The sequence below is a fragment of the Ochlerotatus camptorhynchus genome, unplaced genomic scaffold (genome assembly GCF_037179485.1).
Source record: "Ochlerotatus camptorhynchus isolate MF236.1 unplaced genomic scaffold, CSIRO-AGI_Acam_v1.1 ptg000206l, whole genome shotgun sequence".
Classification (NCBI taxonomy): Eukaryota; Metazoa; Arthropoda; class Insecta; order Diptera; family Culicidae; genus Ochlerotatus; species Ochlerotatus camptorhynchus.
In genome coordinates this window covers 266,265-288,652 of record NW_027040696.1, presented here as the reverse complement: position 1 = coordinate 288,652, position 22,388 = coordinate 266,265, and the positions used below count along the sequence as shown (strand labels likewise).

General features: G+C 38.3%; 2 protein-coding genes across 3 annotated transcripts in view; both read left to right on the top strand.

Annotated features, from left to right (window-relative positions):
• Nucleotides 1-3,080: 3,080 nt before the first annotated feature.
• Nucleotides 3,081-17,805, top strand: LOC135703037 (sodium-coupled monocarboxylate transporter 2-like). The gene is made up of 7 exons (XM_065224138.1): nt 3,081-3,371; nt 3,441-3,666; nt 3,730-3,781; nt 16,048-16,115; nt 16,190-16,344; nt 16,407-17,037; nt 17,101-17,805. The coding sequence occupies exons 1-7, from the start codon at nt 3,115-3,117 to the stop codon at nt 17,503-17,505; spliced, it is 1,794 nt and encodes a 597-aa protein (XP_065080210.1). The 5' UTR covers nt 3,081-3,114; the 3' UTR covers nt 17,506-17,805.
• Nucleotides 17,806-17,900: 95 nt separating this feature from the next.
• The window catches only part of LOC135703036 (sodium-coupled monocarboxylate transporter 1-like), a 37,357-nt gene continuing 32,869 nt past the window's right edge, over nt 17,901-22,388 (top strand). Inside the window, exon 1 of one of the 2 annotated variants that reach the window (XM_065224136.1) lies at nt 17,901-17,987. The gene's annotated coding sequence lies outside the window, so the exon portion shown is untranslated. The remainder of the gene's footprint in view (nt 17,988-22,388) is intronic. The other variant, XM_065224135.1, reaches the window with a different exon arrangement.

The window sequence follows — 22,388 nt, the reverse complement described above, 5'->3', positions numbered from 1 at the left end:
TAGTCAAGTAGTTAGCCAATTGAAAATCGTTAGTTTCGTATTGATTGTTGGTACTACCGAGGTACATAGAATTTCGAATGTTGAAACTTTAGAACAAATGACCAACAAAATAATTAATAATTTCAGGCAAAAATCGTTGCAATCCTCAATTGCAATGATTAATTCCCTTTATACTTAGGTAAGATTTAGTATTAGTTTTTAGTTCTAAGATGACAATTGTTATACTGACATGTAGATTAAAAAAAAAAACCTGTTTAAAATACTGAATTGCCAAGGCAGGAGTAATTAAATATATCATAACAATTAAGGCTGATAAGTTACTGTTACTGTTACTGGAGCACCTAGGTTAAAATAGAATGTAATTTATTTTGAATTTGAAACAAATAAAGAGCAAAAAACAAACAAAAACATATATATATTTAAACAAAAGATTGCTGATATTCTATTTCTATTGATAAAAAATTCTATTTTCAAATTTGGGCATTTTATCCAGATTTTTTTGCACAATTTAATTTATTTTATCTAGATTTTTCTAAAAGTCAATAAATTTTCAGAAGTAGATTTTAAAGATGCACAATAAAATTCCCTAGAAGAATTGTGAAATTGATGGTAGGAAAATAAACGAATTTCATTCGTTGGAAGAGGACGAAATTAATTTTCAACATGTTCATTATAGCTTCATTATAGTTATATATAAGTTGCAAAAGTCAATAATATAAAACTTGAAATATGTTATGGATTCCACCTCTTACGCTTTTTTCGTTATAAATAAGTTGTATATATGTGACTAGACGTATATTTTTACAGCTGAGATTATAATAAATAAGCTATGTAACCCCGTTTATGACAAACTGTGTTACTTGGGTATCTGGGGAATATAGCGGGTGGGGTAGGACTACCCATTTGAGCGTTTCCAAGTAGGTTTTAACGGTTTGACAACGTGAGGTCGAGCGTTGTTGTGCTCTAGAATCAATTTTTCATGCCTCTGCTCGTATTGTGGCCGCTTTTCGCGCAATGCTTAGCTCAATGGTATCAGTTGAGTTCGATATCGTTCCTCAGTGATGATTTTGTTGGGTTTCACATCATGTGTATATGTGTAGAAATTAGTGGGGGAAATCATTAGCATTAAAAATAGATCCGGATGAAGTAGAAACATGATTCCTGTAAAAAACAAGTAACTTCCTGACAATACAACAAGAATCTTCTTAGGAAGGGAAAAAAAATACTTAGGACGTAGGAGGACAATTTCAGGAAATGCTAGAACTCTTCATATATCGTTCAACAGAAATTTAAAGATGAACATTATGATTAACCTATTTGGTTACCGGATACGATTATTACCCATTCCCGGGAATTTCCAGGAAGAGCCACCTGCTGTTTCCCGGGTGTCAATAACAGGCCGGGAAATGGAAGCTCTACACGCAAACCAAAAATCTATTACAATGAATGTTAGTTCCGTTTCCTATCATCCTCTGTTCATGAACATCGCAGCGAATGTTAGAAGTTGACCTTACAGGCGATGTAATGGTTTTTTGTCTTTTTCATTTCGTGTTTTATCTACGTTTTCGACTTTACCAGTAAGCTTGTAGAACGACGCACACTGTAGAACATTGTAGAACGACACACACACTTGCCTTAAAATCTCTCCAGCAGAAAAAGCATACGAAGTCGAGTATGCGAGAAAATGAGCGCTTCATGTTTGCTTTTAGGCTATCCATATTCAGGAGCATGGAGAGAGCAGTGGAGAAAGCACAGGTCTGATAACCGCAGCGTTTTTGGTTCGAGTCCAGTCGGCAATCGGTTTCATATTTTTTTTCGACATAACTAATTTAATTTAATTTACCTCACTAACACACTCTACATTTTTCGGTCTCTAATTTTCTCGCAGCTAGGTAGGGGAATTTACGTATTCTCGGCAACCTAAGCAGCGACCTTCTTTCTATAGCCTTTTTCTCTAAGGAACGCACACATATGCAGTATTGGTTCGTTTACAATCTTTTGCTGCCAGCTGCTCTAACAATTTCAGTCGAAAGAATTGTCAAAAACTGTTTTGAAACGCTTTTACAAAGCTCCAATCTTCTCTAGTGAGAGCGAGTATTGTCGGCAACCAGTTTTTCTTCGGCAACCGTTCCATTTGAACTGCATGTAAATCTGCTGTTCTATTATCGGCAACTCGAAATCAGCTACAATTTGTAGTGCGTGTGTTTCATTTCAAGAAAACCCTGCTAGATTGCTTTTTCTCAGTGGTAAAAATATAGTCAAATTGAAGCTGAAAGCATAAAGAATCGTTTGCATGCATTCAGCGAAGTGTTTTCGTAAGAAAATCCAGTGAAAATAGTGTTTCAATTTGGGTTGCCGAAAATAGTCTGTCATGCCGAACCGGTCATTTCCCCTATATCGCATCCTCGGTTCATGCGGTCTTCACTAACATCCTCCGATGATGAATCCCACATAATTGTAAGCGAATCTTACACCCCTCGGTTGGGTGTATGTATATCAACCAAAAGGCCTTGGTTATCTGCAAAAATTCGCGCAAGAGAACAACTTCTTAAATGGTCAGGATATCAAGATATATCATTCACAGGAAGTTTACATGCACGCATATCACCTCCATTAGGTAGTTAGAATAAGATGCTACAATTGAAAAAAAAAAAACACAGCGATAATGAATCTGTTAGCGGGAGAGAAAAACGAATTACTGAAATGACCGCTGCATGGACAAAATAAACTGCCTCAGAAGTTGTTTGTCAAGCAACTTAAACAGTAGTATACTCCGTAGAGCTCCAGCATTTTTCTACGTTGATCTAGTTTGATCGTATTCCTTCCGTTTGGCTCTTGAGCTCTTTGTCATTTGAGCTATAAATAATGGGAAAATATGAACCAAAATGACGACGATTCACGAGCAGACAACAGTAAAACACTCCTTTATCTCAGTATTTGAGTAGGCAAGCACATGATGCTTTAATCCTTCCATAAATTATGAAAGTTTGCGGAAATATTCACGAGACGAGTGTTAATGTACCATTTGCGCTGAAGTTGTCATAGATTCAGGTTGTAGGTAGTGTTGAAGTGAAGTTTAGGAATTTACTAGTATCGTGGTAGGATTAGTTCAACATGAATGCAAGCATAGTGGGAGCAGTATTGAGCGTACAAGATGTTAGCCGGTCGTTGCAGCGATTCGGACTGGTGGATTATCTGGTATTTTCCGGTATGCTGCTTGTCTGTATAGTCATAGGCATTTTCTTTGGTTGGAAAGATCATGCAAAGCATGCTCGAAGAAAGAACCATCGACGAGGATCCGAGGCACTCGATTATCTGGTTGGTGGTCGAAAAATGAAAATCTTCCCTGTGGCAATGTCGTTAGTGGCAAGGTAAACAAGCCAAATTAATGTGTTTGTGTGTTTCAGGCGAAATTGGTTTTTAACGTTGGTTGTTTTTAGTTTCATATCCGGTATTGCACTGATGGGAGCGTCAACTGAGACATATTTGTATGGCATGCAGTTTGCGTACATATTTTCGGGGATTTTAGCAATGTGCGTTGCTATGTACTTCATATTCCTACCCGTATTTCAAGGACTACAGATAACATCGGTGTACGAATACCTTCAAATGAGGTTTGATAGAAGAATACGTCTGCTAGGTTCAATTTTGTTTACAATAGCGACAGTAAGTGAACCATTAGTTTTTATTTTGCTGAGACGTTAATATTATTTCCATTTCATTTCATAGCTATTACACCTACCAATTGTCATATTCGTACCGGCATTGGCATTTAATCAAGGTAATATATTCGATTTTATTGTCTGTATCTGTTTACATCCGCGGGGTGTTCATTGCCAAGTAGCAAGGGCGTAGCCAGGTTTCGAAATAAAGGGGAGAGCAAAAAATGTAATATTTTGCTTGTAAAATAGAGATTGAAAGCTACAGATTTAGGTCTACAAATTGTATGTGCATCGTTTAGTTATTTTTTTTTATAAATAAATCTGCTTAGTTCCTCCACTACTGGCTCACCCACCCAACTTAAATTTCATTCATTAGAATGTTAAAACACAAAGAGAGTTTCTGTTTCTAATTTCAAGCCAGTTTATTGACATTCGTTATGAATACTCTAGTTGTTCAAAGCAGTTTTTTGTATCATTGAATTCAAATCTCTAAAATGCGAGCTTCAAAAGATATTTTTTCTTTATTCTTCAGTAAAGTTGCTTGAAATAAATTCAGCTGCAACTAAAGCTTCCCACCCGGGATGAACCGGGATGAAAATTTCCGAATCCCGGGAAACAAAACCTGAATTCCCGGGATCCCGTTTATAGCGGGCTTTTTATCATGAGTATTTTTTACTCCATAAATGGATTGTCTAAAAATGAACTTGTAGCCATTACTTTTATCGTGAGCAGTGTCTTATGAATTTATATTTATCTCTTTCCTATTTTTCCTTGATTATTAAGATTTATAATTAAAAGTATCGCACACAGACAGGACTTTTTATTTATGATGTTTGTAGCAGGAAGCACTTTGCCTTCAATATGAAAAGACTCAATATATATACAGTGCTTTCCCGATTTTGTCAGCTCCCCATTTTGTGTACTCCTATTTTGACAGCTTTTTTCCCGATTTTGTCAGCCTGCAGATTTCATCAAAATATTGAGTTTTTAAACATGAATTCTCAAAATTCACGCTGTGAATAATTTTTATTCTTACACTTCGCTGAAATGTGAATGTTTGGGGAAGCGGGGGTAAAATGGTAAAACAATTGACGATTTTAAGTGCTCTTTCATTCAAATATTAATCAATTCAACGCACAGGTCTTTCATCCAATGTATCTTTGACATTTTAATTCACTTACATTAATTTAATATTCTCCTGCTAGGAATTGTTAGTTTTGAATTGATGTTTGCTGGAAAAATCATTTTTACCACGGAAAACCTGTTTCTTTTTTTGTGCAATTGTAATAAAAACATTGCTTCATTGTCAGCGGAGATTAATAACATCGTCAAATTGAAAGAGGCGAAGCTTAAGTCCAATCAGCCCCATCAGCTTTTGTTTTGATTGTCGGAGAGGCAGTTTGGATTCCGAAAAGGGAGATCAACGGTGGATGCAATTCGGACAACGGTCGAGAGAGCCGAAAAGGCGTCCAAGCAGAAGTGAAGAGGAGATCGATATGGCCCCGTGATAACCTGGAAAGCCATTGCCTAAGCGATGCATAGAATGAGGCACAAGGCTCCATCCTTGGTGAAACGCACGCCTTTGCCTCGAAGCGCGTGTTGAAATACCTGGGAGTGATGATCGATGACCGGCTAAAATTCAACAACCACGTCGAATATATCTGTGAAAATGCTTCGAAGGCCATTTACACAATAGCCAGAATCATGCTGAACAACTCTATTCCCAGCAATATTAAGAGGCGTCTTCAGGGTAGATACTGAGATATGGAGGTCCAGCCTGGTTTGCAGCACTGGAAACGAAGCAGAACCAAAGGAAACTGAGCAGTACGTTCCGGCTCATGGCCATGCAAGTCGTGAGTGCATACAGAACCATCTCATCGGAAGCAGTATGCGCTATCGCCGGAATGATCCCTATCGGCATCACCCGGCGGAGGACAGTGAGTGCTACAGTCGGAGAGAAGCCGGTAGAGTACGTAAAGTGGTGAAAGCGGAGTTTTTGGCAAAGTGGCAACAGAAGTGGAACACGATGGATAACGGTAGATTATTACCGGTTCTTTCGACCTAGGTGAACAGAAAACACGTAGAAAATACCTGCATCGGTTCGGACACGCAGCGTCACCCCTCTGTCCGGAGTGTGGCAACGTGGATGAAACGCCGAAGCATATGGTCTTCGACTGTCCAAGGTGCGAGACAGTGCGAAGGGAGATGCCTGTCCTTAAAGTGGAGAATGTCGTCGATGAAATGTGTCCAGAGGAAGGCACTTGGAATGGAGAGAGGAGCAGCGATCTAGCAACGTCAGCTAGCACTGAGAGCATGCAAAGTGCCAGCCCGCTCGAAGTAGTCGCTTCAGCGTGGTCCCGGGGGGATCCAGGCAGAGGAGAGAGTAAGGAATGGGCTTTTGGGGAGCTGCACTAGGCAACTAGTGGATACCATCCCGTGCCAACTTCCATACAGGTATGGCTTTTTGATTACCCCCCCCCCCATTTTCTCTGCTTTGAAAGCTGATACATATTTCATTATCGTCATAGGAAAATTGATTCAATAATTCTTATTATTTGATGGTTTAGAAGAGTTTTTACAAAAAATAGCCATATATGTAGAACAAGGTGGGGCAAAACGCACCCTGGTGTTATATGAACAAAAGCGTTTTTTTTCTTCGTACTATTAAAAGATTAATTGATATAAACAATTTCCCAGATGATTGTTCTGCAGCTCTGCTAGTGATTATGGGTGAAACTCCATTAAATTTGTTTTGCAAAACACGTAAATAAGCGCTGTTGATCATATTATCCCATAGCACCCCGTACCCTATAAGGATTTCATTTATGTGATAGTTTTGATCCCGATTTGGTCAGTTTCCCGTTTTTGTCAGCCTAAAATTTAAGATGGGGCTGACAAAATCGAGAAAGTACTGTATATATATCACTGTGGTAAGTGATGCAATCGGTTGGCTAAAGCAGCATTCGTTTTCAGTTGAATCTAGTAAGGATAAAATAAGGAAAAGTGAAAAATTGCAAGGAAGTAAGCAGAAACGGTAACCACTGAGCAACCAAGCCTCGTCAATATGAAAGACTAAATATTTAAAGCTTTTTTAAAGTTCAGATTGGATGTTATCTCGTTTCAATTTGGTTAGTAGATCCTTGTAAAATGGCTACTCTTCCCGGAGAAACTTCTATCCACCTCCACATTTTTCATGGCTTCCCTTGTTTTTCTTTTCTATAATTTACCAGTCAAAGTATCTAATAGTCACATGTTTACCTTATTCTAACCGATGATCAATCTGTGTAAAGAGCAAAACCGTGTACAGTTTTGATTAATGTTTTGACGTAGGACTACGTCTTTAATTTCTATACTGGGGGACACATTAAAAAAAATCAAAATTTAGACATGTAACGAAAAATCCCAAACACGGACGCAACGACAGAGCAGAAATCGAACAAACGACACATTGTTCGTCTCCACTCTACTCGATCCATGGCCACAGTTCGCCAGCCTCGTAGTCTACGAAGGGTCCGCAGGTCACCTTCTACTTGGTCGAACCACCTTGCCCGCTGCGCGCCTTTTCTTCTTGTTCCTGTTGGGTCGCTTTCTAGAACCATTTTCACTGGGTCGTCGTGCGACATTCTTACGATGTGCCCAGCCCACCCTAGTTGTCCATTTTTTGCAATGTGGACGATGGATGGTTCTCCCAGAAGCTGGTGCAATTCGTGGTTCATTCGCCTCCTCCACGTTCCGTCATCCATCTGCACTCAACCGTAGATGGTACGCAACACCTTCCGTTCGAAAACTCCAAGGGCGCGTTTTTCCTGCACGAACATAGTCCAGGTCTCGTGGCCGTAAAGGACCACCGGTCTAATCAGCGTCTTGTAGACAGTCAACTTCATGCGGCGGTGAGTGACCAGTGAGCCCAAATACACTAACTCATCGACCACCTCGATTTCGTCACCGTCAATCTGAACTCGGGGTGGGAGGTGGGATTGTCTTCCCTAGAACCTCTTCCTTTCATGTATTTTGTCTTTGATGCGTTGATGGCAAGTCTAATCCAATCACGTCAGTTTATCCAGAAATCCGCACTCGTGCATAATCTGCCATAGCTGATTTCAATCGATTGTATCGTATGCGGATTTGAAATCGATGAACAAATGAAAAAAAGAAAACAAGAATGACCATATCGAAACCGGTATGCTTCATCATTTCTCAATATTAATGGAGTAAAAAGATATACAGAGGGAACAAAAAGTGGGGAGGGGCCTTACATGATAAGTTTGGAAAGATGCGTGACATAAGAGGGGGGTTAACAATTTGAATATATTGTGCTCGACATATTTGAAACGTTCTCTATACTTAACGTCAAAGTTCGTCCCCTTCTTTTGTTGAGGTTTAGTAGAAAATTATATATTGAATTATTTAATGAACCAATTTACCAAATTCTAGTAGGAGAATTATTTATGGGATTTGTTGGAATTTACTTATGGCAGCTGATAGCTGATAGCACATGAATGATAGCTTCACAATAGCAGCCGCTTCCAGTGTACTTACCAGTAATAGCTTCCTTCCAATAATAAATGTTCGGATAAAAATAAGTTTTCCATCACGCTGAAAATGTATCGTGTTTGCCAGTCACACGAGCGTTTGAGTACGAACAATGTTTTCAAGCGCTGAAGCAAGCGATGTTCGAACGTAAACATTGCACTCATGCTGGGGTGCAAGTTCATTTGCCGGAGTGCATGCGTGAATATAGAGTGAATGCTCAGGTTAGTGCAAAAGCCTGCTTGCACATCAGTGCTATGCTGTACCTTGAAGATTGCTTTTTCGTGACGCTCTCAAATTTGGTTGCATGCACTTCATTAAAAACTATGAAAAATGTATTCAAGTTCAAACATATTTTAGGTTATTGTTATTTGTTCTAGTGGATTGAGGTTGACGACAGTCACCCCATCTCCTCTTCGCTTTCAGCCACCCTTGTCACTGGGCTCTCCGAGGCAGGTTCATTCACACCTGCTGTTTGCCGGACGTATGTTTCTCCCGCACCGCTCACTTCGCGCTTCCGGAATCAATTTACCGCAAGCTTTCTTAATATCAATCGATTTATTTATTTATTTATTTATTTATTTATGTCGTCAATCAATCGTAGACCAATTACAATGAGTGCTTAATGAGTGTTAACTATGTCTTTTATATTATTGCCTGGATAACCTTAAAAAGAATGCCTTTTTAGTGTTATTTTATTCATTGTAACATCAATTGATTGGGAATATGCGTTATAGCTGGACATAGTTCTATTCAAAAGCCCATTTTTAGCATAGCCTGTTCTTTGATTGTTAATGTAAAACAAGTTCCTAATCCTCAGAGAGCGAGTGAGAGCATAAAAATGTATATTTTCTAAATTTTCCGGAACATTAACTCTTTGAGCAATAAAATCATTTATAAATGTTACCATCGTGAAATCTCTTCTTTTTTCCAGTCCATCTAAATTTATTAACAAACATCGTGATTCATAAGATGGAAGTGGTAATCTCGTCCAACCTTATTTTTGAAGGGCAATCAACAAAAACTGTTTTTGAACAGACTCAATGCGGTTGACACATAGGCCACATACAATGTTTTAATTGGGTATGGATCATTGAAGTGCAGACTAAATCTTTTGATAAACCCTAGCATGTTACTTGCTTTATATATAATGTTATTGTAGTGATCAACAAATGACAACTTAGAGTCGAGAAAAATGCCTAAGTCCCTTGCTTGATTACACCTTTCAAGTGTTTTCTCACCAAGGGAAATTGTGTCATTTACTATGGCATGCTTTCTTGTAAACGATGTAGAATTACATTTACTAACGTTAAGCTATAACAAATTTTTCTTACTTCATGTGTAAAACATGTTAACTTCTTGCTGAAATAGCTGTAGATAAGATGTTTTAGATATTTTCATGAAAAGTGTCATGTCGTCTTTTTTTATTTATTTTAATTTATTTGTCGTCAATCAGTGTAGACCGTTTTACAATTGTTGTCTTAAGTGATATTTTTTCAATGTCTGCAAATATTGAAACATGAAGCAGCTTCAAAATGTACTCTATATCATTTACAAATAAGATGAATAGTAGTTGAGCAAGATGCGAACCTTGTGGCACACCAATGTTTCTACGTAATTTCCCTTATCCATTACATTTAAGGTGATTCCTTGTAGAGTCCACAAATGGCCGCCACATAGTCTATACATGCACTTCCACTTCAAATTTTCAATCACACAAATCTCGGAAATCGGTGCCCCATTTCACCTGAAATTGCTACTTCATGCTACTTGGGAAAATATGCTGGCATTAATGATGGACTCGAAAATTTTAGGAATAGTAGATAATATAGCAACCCCGTGATAGTTTGTGAAATCCGATTTTTTCTCGTTTTTTAAAAATATGGATTAAAAATGATTGGAGGCAGCATGCTGGCGTTTAACGATGAATTAAACAACCAAAATAAAGGCTTTACTAATTCTTTTGAAAGTGTTTTTAGAAGAAAAGCTGGATCTGGACCAGCGCTTTTTGACGTATCCAAGGAGTCAAGAGCATGCAAGATGGTTCTGTTATCTAACTGCATTTAAGAAGGACAGTTCTTTGATTTTTGTCTCTCTTTAGCATAGCTAAAAAATGATTTTATATCTGTTTTAATATTATTTTCTACCTTGGTATTATGTTCTTCATATGCATTTTTCATTTCTTAATTCAGTTGATCGCATATTTCTAGATAAAATGTAAGATTTTCTTCACTATGGTTTCTTTTATAAGTCTTATGTACTCTCTGTTTCTTATTTTTAACCTTTTTATCGTACCAACCTGGTGTCTTGGAATTTGTGGGTTTCCTCTGCTTCAAGGGTACCGTCTGTTGTAGAATTCTATAAATAATTTGATAAAATGTGTCCACTGCCTGTTCTATATCAAGATTACGTATTGTAGTTTGCCAGTCAGTACAGGTTGATTTTTACTTTGAGAAATACATAGTTTGCTTTATGAATCATCCATTGAGAAATGAAGATACGGACAACTTTCGATTTTTTTATTCCTCAACGAATGATTTAAAGATGCCGAGAGAATTGTTGAGCACTCTTATGGAGGTAAAGCGGTGTCTTCACCGACGGCACCGAAAACTTCTTCCATCGCAGCACACAAACGAGGCTCGAACAAGTTTGACGTTTGGTTTTACGCTGTTAAAAGGCCCAAACGCAATGCGGACGGAAGCGGAACGGAAACGGAAAGTTTGACAGTTGTCACAAATGACATCAAGAAGTCTAACCGATGTCAATTTGATTCTAACTAGTCGGGCTTGTCCGCTGTCATTGCGCTTGGGCCTTTAAAACTTTCATGGAAATAATCATGAACATGATTTATTTATTTATTTATTTTATTTATTTATTTTTTATTTGTCGATTGTCACATTGTGACATTGTCGATATTTGTAAGAGTTGCCAAACAAACAAAACAAGAAAACATCTTTTAACTGAATACCAGCCACTATTATTTGACGGGAGTTCTGTGAGAAAAACAGCGGAATACAGCGTCGAGAATTCGGCACAGAAATAAAGAAAACTACACACGCGAAAATACTTTTAACTTTAGCATCAACGGTAATAGTACACGAACTTATTCTGACAAGAACTTAGTTTGGACTGACACAGAATGTTTACTTCTTGTTACTCTTGCACTTCATTAAGTGAATCTCGAAAGGTACGGCAAATGCACATGACGGACCAAGATCGGTATAGTGAACAGGTGAATATTGTATCCCGACAGTGACCATTGTATCCCGACGATGATGAGCAGCCTTTTCACGTCTTCACCTGAAATCCGATCATACTACAGAACTTCTGGTGATTCACAGGTCCCAGGGGCTTCGTAAGAAGATCTGCGATCATAAGGTCTGTTGAAAGTACTCCAGTACGATGTCCTTCCTGTCACAGAGCTCCTGGATGAAACACTGCTTCGTGCCTATGTGTTTGGAACGACGACTCGACTTTTCGGTTTTGAAAAAGGCCAACCACCCTTGGTTATCCTCCTTGATGAGCGTTGGAGAATCCTGAGCTTCGCCAAAGTCGCAGAGGAGCTTCCTCACCCATAAAGTTTCATGGCTGGCCTAACTAAGTGCTACATACTCCGCTTCCTTACTTGATAGGGTAACGCTTTGCTGTCGACGGCTCGCCCACGAAACAACTCCTTCACCAAGCGAGAGCACGAATCCAGTCGTAGAACGTCTGCTATCCGTGTCAACGGCCCAGTCGGCGTCTGCATAACCAGTTATTGGTTGATCTACGTCTTCTCCTAGCCGTAACTGATAATTGCTCGTTCCTTTCAAGTATCACAGCACTCTCTTCGCCGCTGACCAATCCGAATCACACAGGGCAATGACTTTCCGTCCGAGAATAGCTACACATACACCAATATCCAGACGCACATTAACGGCTAAGTACAGCAATCCACCCACCAGACTACGATATTTCGTTCCATCTTCAAACACTGTTTCTTTTTCATTCCTCTTCAGGTAACTGACATCCATCGGCGCATCCCGCATACCATGCTTCTCAATGAGTTTGTCGATGTAATTAGACAGGCTTATCTTGTAGATGCCGTTTTCTCGTTGAACTTCCATGCCTAGGAAGTGTCGCATCTCTTCCAGACAGTTTAGCTGGAATTCTTCGTTCAGGCTTTCACAGATCCGATAAACCTCCTCCTCGCTTGTGTATTCTATCAGGAAATCGTCAACGTAAACCAGGAGATAACATTTGACTCCGTTAGGGTTAACTACCCAATTTCCGGCCTATTAAGCACAACCCGCACTTAGTCTTTCTTAATCTAGCGTAGTTTAGCACCAAACGGAATGTTAGTATTACTGATGGCTTCCAAATGTATTTACCTTTCCGTATGTACCGTAAGATTTGATAAAGACAAACCAGTCGTTGAGATATTGTCAAAATTCTAACACTGCTTCTTGACGCCAAATTCAGCCTACGGATTCTAAACTCGGCCTATCGGATGAAGATAAAAATTGATTCGGTCGGAGCGCTTCTTTTGTTTTTGGGAATAATGGGTGTAAACCTTCATATCAAGCGTTCTCAGTGACTTCGTTCCGTACCTTATAAACTAAAGTATCGTACCAAACGCATAATTGACTTGTTAACTCTGAAATCATGGATTTATTTGAAGTTTTCTGCTCGATAGGCCCAAAATAGGCGATTAAGCCGAAGTAGTTCTCTACCCTATTGCTCCGAGTTTACAAACATGGATCCACAATGCATCGTTTAAACGCCTGTTTCAGCACCTGGCTGACTGGCGTAGGCCGTAGATGCTGCGTTTGAGATGTCATCTTCTCCTGGTCCTCAAACCCCGGTGGTTTTCGCATAAATATTTCGTCCTCCAGGCTACCGTAAAGGGTACGCCGTTTTGACGTCCAAATGACGTACAACTTGCTTCTGCTTAGCGGCAACAACCAGAAACGTTCGCAATGTTGCATGGCCAACAACAGGCGCCAACACTTCATCAAAATCATCTCCGAACGTTTGGGTGTACCCTTGAGCGATGATCCTAGCCTTAAACTTAACGATTCTTTTCTCCTCGTCATGTTTAATCTTAAACACCCATCTTGAACCTACCACTTTCTTGCCTGGTGGTAAAGGTACGAGTTCCCAGGTTCCGTTCTTTACGTGAGACGCCAACTCGTCTTTCATGGCACTCCGCCATTCAATCTTCTGCATCGATTCACGGTAATTGTATGGTTCCTCCACGACACAGGATGCAGCTCCCGCCGCAAAGTCCACAACAAAGTCATCGTAGTATTTTGGCCAAACACCTCTTGTCGACCGAACCGCACGAGGCATGCTGCCAGCTCCACGCTGTTCCGCATCCTCGAATGCTTCACTACTGCTCACTGAACCTTCTTCTTTCTTCACCACAAACGGCAGCAGCTTGATTACTCAGCGTTTGCTTTCAATTCGCCAGAAGTTCCCATGGAATTATTCATGAAATTCTAAAAACATTCGTAAATCCTCCTCAAAATTTTCTTTGAACGCGTTTTTGAATGTTCTAAATATCACCGGAATAAATTGGGAATGTGTAACTAAATTCCCTTGAAATATTTTTCAAAATGTTGGGACTCTCCTACGAATTTAATTTTCTTCAAATTTTTTCGGTATTACCATGGAGTTCTTTTCAGTAAGAAACACTTTGCAATAATTTTCAGCATGTTCATTGAATTCATTTGAAATTCACTCCTTCGTTTGTATTTCTAATCACATTGAATGTTTCCTAAGAATTTAGTTGCTGCTATCCTCACAAATTCCGTAGATTTCTCTTCAAAACATGTTTGGCAAACTCTCCAGGAATTAATTTACGAATTCCTTTGAAGTTCTCTTAAATTTTATGTGAAATCTACGTGAAAACATCGAAAAAAATAAGTCCGCCCTTGTAAAACGCCGATTTGACTAATTATTTTATATTGAAAAAAAAAAATTATTCTTCAGATCGAGCTAGGCTGAGATTGTTTTTTGTATGATTTTCGCATTGAAATGTTTGCTTTTTGCAAATTTACCAAAATATAGTTAAATTCAAGGAAATATAGATTGAAAATCGAAGATTGTAAAAAACAAGCAAACTAATTGTAACATGGCGGTGGCATAAAACTTGATTTTCATGGGTCATTTGTGAAAAAGTTGTTTGGCTTTCAAGAAATCCTTAACAAATTTATAAGGTTTTAAAATGGCTTTTATGAAGAAAACTTGCAGGCTGAATTGTATTTATCTAAGGCCATTTTGCTTGATCCTAACCCGTTCAGATTTGTGGCAGCATTTATGGAGGCAAAGTTGCCTGCAAAAAGTTAAACGTCAAAGTTTGTTTATCTTTCGATATTTAGTTGCGCTGTGGGATCCAGTGTTCTTCCAGGCGGTTTTCTCCCGATGGATTGGGAGCAGTTACTCATGTCGTTTTCGTTTTTGCGGTGTAGCTACACCGGTGCTACACTGCCGTACACCGAAATATTTTAGGGTGTAGATATAGGATGCACCTTTGTTTACAAACAAATAATGTTGAGCTGTCAAAGACTCGCGCTTATTCCTGCTTACACTACACCAGTGCTACACCGCAAAAACGAAAACGACATCAGATAGTTGGTTTTGCAACATTTCGGATTTCGAACAGCTGAAAGCGCAATCGTTCCCGAAAAAGATCCCCTTCTTCCGGATAGTTACAGAAGTGCACCATCCAACGATGCAGGGATGTACTCTTGAATGAAATTTGCGAAGAGTTGATTCTTTCGCCGAATAAAATCACTGCTATGGATCGGAAACCAGCAATTATCCGGTAACGAACAGTTTCAGTGGTTTGCTGCCGGTTGTTATTTCGATTGTCATCTATTCGCAAGATCTGGAAAAGGCTGGTATGTTTTTCGACTTTCGACAATGTTTTATGAATTCGAGGGCCCCGCTCACTTTACTCTTCTCCGCGAGATGGTTAGTCGTTGATGGTGTGCTGGTTCTTCCAAAAGAGGTAAATTTGGCTGAAATCGACTTGAATTTTTCATCCTTCTATCCTTCGAGATTTCATTGTCATAAATTTGACTTTTATTTACTATGAGGAACCATATATTAAGCTCAATTTGTAAACAAAGTAATTGGAAAATTTATGATGCCCTTTAAAAAGCCTAAAAAGCAAAAATAAATGCTTTTTGCTCTAATGCAAAACCTAATGATGTTATGATTGCTTTTATAATGATTGAACAAGTTTATAAACTATTTTATCAAGACACTTATAAACAATTGCTAATGACGTTTATGCTTGAATTAGAGAGCAGTTTTAATGAGGGATTGAGAACTGTTTTAAATTTATATTTAAAACAAGACAGTTTTTGACTTTCTTGCCAGACTATAAAAGGTTTTTTAAAACAGCAAAAAGCTGAATTACTAATCAGGAATTTTTTACACTTTGAAATGCTTGGTTACTGAATTGTTACTTGGGATGGTTACTGAATTGTTACTTGGGTATAACCCTAAATGTCCAAGGAATGATGCTCCGGATTAATTTTCCCCACAAACTTCTTGATTATAAATATTATAATTGATTATAATCAGATTGCCCTTGGATTTTCCTTTGGCGTTCCCCTTGCTCATAAATATCATGGAATAATCCTTAGAAAATGAAAAAAAAAGTATTATTATTATATGTTACTCAATATACTTTTGTTGAAGGTAAAATGTACGAAAATAAATGACCGAATTTGATTACGTTGATCTTGTATATGTGGTGTCAAATGAAAAAAAATTGATCACTAAGCTAAAATTTTACGACAACAGTTCTGAAAGCCAGTGTCTTCATTCACATATTAAAACAATCTATTTTTTTTCGTTGCAGTTTCGGGTATAAACGTGCATTTTATAACCTCGGTCGTATGTACGGTTTGCATTTTCTACACCAGTGTTGTAAGTCCATTTTGTTGACAGGACTCGCCGTTTAGTCAATGGTCCTCTTTTTTATCAGACAACTTTGATTTCAGGGAGGCATCAAGGCAGTGGTGTGGACGGATGTTATTCAAACAATTATTATGATCGGTGCTTTAATCTTGATCGTTGTGAAAGGTACTGCCGAAATTGGAGGATTGAGTGTACTCATCGAGAGAAATTTGGCCAGCGGAAGAATTGAACCCCCTAAGTAATAACCGTTTGCAAGGCAGTTGCTTAATTTAGACGCACTACAGTTGACCATAATTTCAGCTTCAATTTGGATCCAACGGAAAGAACCACCATATGGGCGATTTTCTTCGGAGGTGGTTCATTCTGGATAGCAAAAAACGCAATTCATCAGATGATGATCCAACGATATCTCTCGCTACCGACACTTGCCGATGCCCGGAAGGCATTACTGATGTTTACCATCGGCATTATTTGCTTGATGTTGACCTGTTTCTACAACGGTTTACTGATTTACGCAACTTTTCACGATTGCGATCCGTTGACAACCAAGCTGGCGAAGGAGAAAGATCAGCTGCTACCGATATTGGTGATGAAAGTGTTTGGTGATTATCCAGGGCTAGCAGGACTTTTCATTTCAGGAATATTCAGTGCTTCGCTGAGCTCTCTATCGACCGGATTGAATTCTTTGGCTGCAATTGTTTTGGAGGACTTCTTTAAACCGTTCCTGAGGAAAGAGCTTTCCGAACGACAAACACGCTACTTGATGCGAGGGACGGTGTTGCTGTTTGGCATCATAGCAGTGGTTCTAGTGATGGTGGTGGAAAAACTTGGAACTGTTCTTCAGCTGTCAATGAGCTTGGTTCCCATTTCTCTGGGTCCATTGCTGGGAGTATTTCTAATGGGAATGCTATTGCCATGGATCAACGCACAGGTATTGTAGAAGTTAAATTTAGACAAAAGCAGCGTTTTAAAATTAATTTATCTTTCCTAACAGAGTGCACTAGCCGGAACTTGCACTGGTCTGTTAACAATGACTTACATTGTCATCCGAGCTCAAATATCAATCGCCATGAAGGAGATCGTTCATCCTACTAAGCCTCTATCCGTTGAAGGTTGCACATATGAATTCTTCAATGCTACAGTAGCGGCTAATGTGCAAACTCCCGTTGAAATAGAAAAATCTATTCATCACGTGTCCTTTCTATATTACACTCTCATAGGAGTTTGTAGTACAGCGTTTTCGGGATTACTATATACTTTCATACTGGGACGACAGAATCCCTCCGATTTGGATCCACTCTTACTGGCTCCGTTCCTGAGAAACTCTTTCTTCCCCAAAAGATTGGCCACCACCACAACCGTCGTTCACAGCTTCGAAAACGTTGACACGAAATTGTAGCACTCAAAGCTATTGAAATAAATTCTATTTGACCTTCCAAATCATTCCATTATCGTTTTCTTCCGGATTGCACAACTGCTCCGAAAATTCCTAAGCAAGATCACCCGTTAATCATGCACTCACTATTCATGCAACGTGTACTCGTGCTGTCTCCGGCGAGACGACGACGTATGTTGACTCGAAGAGATAGGTCGGTGATCGTAATTTATGTCCGGGGAGACTGTGCCGCCTTATCACTACAGAAGGCAAACTATCGTATATCATCACCGAAGATTCGGTCCACACGGCTCAACGACGATGATGCTGTCAAACAACTGACGCTGACACTGACGGTCAGTGCAGGAGGTCTAGTTTGAAAGAGAGTCTTTCTCAGGACAGACGAAACGTACGTACGAAATATTTGTAATAAGCTAGTTTGAACAACTGAAGGACTTCAGTGCATTCAAGTATTTTCCAATCAGTGTTGTGCAGAACCTAGACAGGTAATTATCGGGGAGAATTTTTACGCATCCTAGTCCTGACAAAAACACTGTTTGGAAGAAAAGATTGGGCTGATTATCAGAAGTTTATTGAAATTTACGTTAATTTTCTGCTAGTACAAGTTGGTTCGAACTGAATCAACCGGTTGATAAATACTATCATTTTGAAGATCAGGAGTTCAAGAACTAGCAAGTGAAATTTGTATTTGGGTGCTTGTAAATGATGCTGAACTAAAGTTTTAGTCTTGTTAGACGTCTGAGTCTTATAAGTTTAGAAAAAGAGTGTTAGGACCATTTATTGCTTTTCTCGGATTGGTGAAAATACACTGCTAGTAAAACGTATGTGGAGTGTTAAGGACTGGAACCAAGTGGTCAAGGTAGGTATAAGCATCCAGTGAAATGATTATGTGTGGACTCGTTTAGTACTTTCATGCGTTTTAATTTCGAAATCGAGCATCGAACAAGTCATTATGGATTAGCAGTATGTGGCATTCAGGTTTTCGTGGGTGCTGAAGATCAAATCCTGGTTAGTGTCTTTGTTGAAGTTCACCATCAGAAATTTATTGCTATCGACGGTGAATTGAAGTACGTAGATCTAAGGATTCAGGTTCTTTCCATTCTAGGGTAATATCTAAATCCTTCTTAGCCGGAGGGATAATTTTGCGCTGTGCATGAATTGATAACCGTTGTTGAACGATGATGGAAAAATTTGAGGCAGCAGTCTTGAACCGGTGGTGCACTGAAAGCCCCGGCAGCACGTCTTTTGATAGCGTTCCTTAAATAACCCTCTTGGATGTGTGATGACGATGATGATGACGGTCCCACCTCTTACCCCTATAAATGTTTGAGCTGGACGATTTATCTTTAAGATAATTAAATATGACATTTTAACCAGGTTAGCAACCAAAATCGAACTGGTTTCAGTTACAGATATAAATTGCCTCTAGAGTTTACAGTTGCTTCACAGTGATATAAATGTGGAAAAGCTCAGGCGTCCACCTCTTAGTTCGCCTTTTTGTCCACCTAAAATGTTCATAAGTATTACAAGCAATCAAGAGTTAATGAACAATCAACAAAGCATCCTATTACACTAGCAACCCCGCAATCTGATGCTATCATAATTTTCAGCAATGTCAGCAATGCTTAACATTTGCCAGAAAACTTACTACTAACTCAAAGTATCTTCCAAATAAGCTTCAAAATTGTATTTTTGTTTATCAAATGTTAAACTCAGTCCACTATATCCGTAATACGTGCGCGAGGCTCAAACCCTTGTAGACTACTTTTTTTTAAATTAATCTACTACTATTAAATCAAATATAAAAAATCCATCATCACCATCATGGTGAACAGAAATGGTTTTTGCAGTGCTACAATAATTATTAAAAAGTCATTATAACTGCCATCCATACAAAATAATCCGTTATAGATAACTTCGTCAAGATACAATCAATCAACTGTATAACTGCTCAAACGACAGATTTGACGTGTGAAATGCAGTGTCTTTTAAATTCTGTAAGTGTTGCAGAACGTTTGATATGTCTAGGCACCCAATTTAAAACATTGATTCCTTTATAATATAATGAATTGTGTGAAGCACAAGTCAAGAAATGTGGTGTTCTTATTTCAACCGCGTTTCTAGAATTATATATATGAAAGGCACTTCCTCTTTCAATTCGATCACACAAATATCGAGGCAGCAAACCATTAACTACTTTAAAAATGAACACCATAGTCAAATATACAATTCTTTGCTTCACCGACAACCATTGTAAGGCGTTTAGCATCAAAGTTGAGGAAGTGAATCTATTACATCTCAAAATCAAACGCATTATGTTATTCTGCTAGCACTGTAATCTCGATATTTGTGTTGCATTGACCAGAAATAAAATGGAAGGGCAAAAGTCTAGATGAGGAGAGATGGTTGATTTGCATAGCTGTATTTTACTGGCAATAGTTAAATCGTTTTTCAGTCGACAAAAAATTCCATACTTCTTGACAATTTTCTTGATGACATTATCAATATGAGAGTTAAACTTAAGATTGTCATCAATAATCACGCCAAGATATTTAGTCTCCCGAACGCGATCAATAGTCTCATCATCAATTACAACAGAGACGATCTCATTTAACCGATTCCGTGAAATTACCATTAATTTAGTTTTACTTGTATTCAATTTCAACTGCTTATACTTCAACCATCTACTTAGAGAACGCAAATCTTCATTCAAGTGTAAAACGGCATCATCTAAATCCTTGGCTGCAATGAATAACACAGTATCATCTGCAAAAAGATTAATGTCGCAAAATCGTAAAACACGTCGCAAGTCATTAATATACATAATAAATAACAGGGGCCCCAATACACTTCCCCACGGGAAACAGTCCGTTGAGTTCTGTCAGACAAACAGCTTTCAAACCATTTCTATGCAGTACTCGTTATTCCAAACCGCTTGATTGATCGTAGCAATAGGGGCATAGAAATTGTTTCAAAAGCGCGTTTAAGATCCAAAAAAAAACAGCAATCGTATCTTTACACTCCAAGTTATTTTTCCACTTCGCTAATACCAAATTCAACGCGGTTTCACAAGAATGACCTTCCCGATATCCCGATTGTTCTGGTATCAACAAACTATTACTATTTAAATACTCCAACAGCTGACCTTTAACAACAAGTTCTAAAATTTTCTCTAATGTGTGCAACATGTTGATGGGACGAAACTCTTCGGCTTTAATCGTTCCAGCAACTTTTTGAATAGGAATCACTAAGGATTCCTTCCAAATTTGTGGCACATGTCCATTCTGCAATGATTCAATAATAAGGTCCAGAAAGATGTGGCCAATGACATGAAAGCAATCTTGAATAACTCTAGCATTAACATTATCTTCTCCAGCCGATTTTCCTAATGAAAACCAAATAACTCTAAGTTCATCTAATGTGAAAAACTTCAAATCTACAACTACTATTAACTGGCTGTTTTATTTCGTCAGGTTCATCGACCAATTCAATAGATTGATTAATCAATGAAACACTGTCTACGAAATAATCATTAAACTTAGCTGCAATTACTTGTTCTGACTATTCTAATGTGCCATTAAAAATTATGGACCGCGGTTTGCAATTACTAGGTTTTAATAAAGATTTTAAAATTTTCCATAACTCTTTGCTGTTGTTTTGATGCTGATCAATCTTCCTTTGAACATATTCACAACGAGTTTTCTTTATCGATTGTGAATACTTATTACGCGCGATTGTGTACCTAGTCCAATGATTGTCATTATTAGATCTACAAAACTTTTTGTACCATTTGTCCCTTTTCCGTTTAAGACGCAAAAGATCCAAATTGTACTAGCTGTTCGAGTTCTTCAAAGAAACAAACTTTTGCTCAACTAGTTGATTAGTACACGTTTTCAAATCGTTATTAAGAACAGCTGTAGATTCATCTCAACAAGATTTGAAACAGCTTGCTTCGAATATTTCCTCCAGCACTTCAATTTTACAAAATTATCGTTATCGTTAACATGGTCTAAGACATTAATCACTAAAGTCTCATGATCGGTTATTTTCAAATCAGTATCCGTAACTGAACAAATGGAATCAAAATTGGAATAAACGTGGTCAAATAAAGTTCTACTGTGCCTGGAAATACGCGTTTATTCATTTACCGTTTGCTTTAAATTAAAAAACTCAGCTAAACGCTTCAAATGATTCGAATTATGGTTATCACGCCAATTAATATTAAAATCACCAGCCAATATATTCAATTTACTAGAATCAAGGAATGTCTCGAGCCAGTTCTCTAAAACTTCAACAAAACGCTGGTCACTAGAACTGGGAGAATGATACAAAACACCATAATTACCCATCTTCATGCCACGTACAACTGTAATGCCCAAGAACCAGTTGCCATCAATAACTTCGTTGGTACGAAGGTTGAATGGATCTGATTCTTTGACATAAATAGCAACACCGCCAGTGTGTCTAGAATATGATAAACAAGCAACAATGATCAAAGCTTCAGTTTCTACAATATGAATTTTAGATAATAAAACTAAAAGAAGACGTTTTTCCGTAATGTAATGCTACGTAGTTTGTTGACAACCCCGCAATATTAAAATACAAAAATCGAATTGATTATTATTCCTGGAACTTGGCAGCTATTTATTGAAACGCAAACTGCTTTTCTTCTGATCAAAAAGTCTTTTATAGAGCAAACATTCCGAGCTAAATGCGGCATGTTTGACGTCCAAGTTCATTTTACGTTCTTTATTCATTTTCAAACAATTAATACATTTCAATACAGTTGACGTACACTCCGACGTTTTGTGTTGTTGGCTGCACCTAGAGCATCTATCACAATTTTTGCTATCCATGCTCTTGTGCCCAAATTCTGCACATTTGAA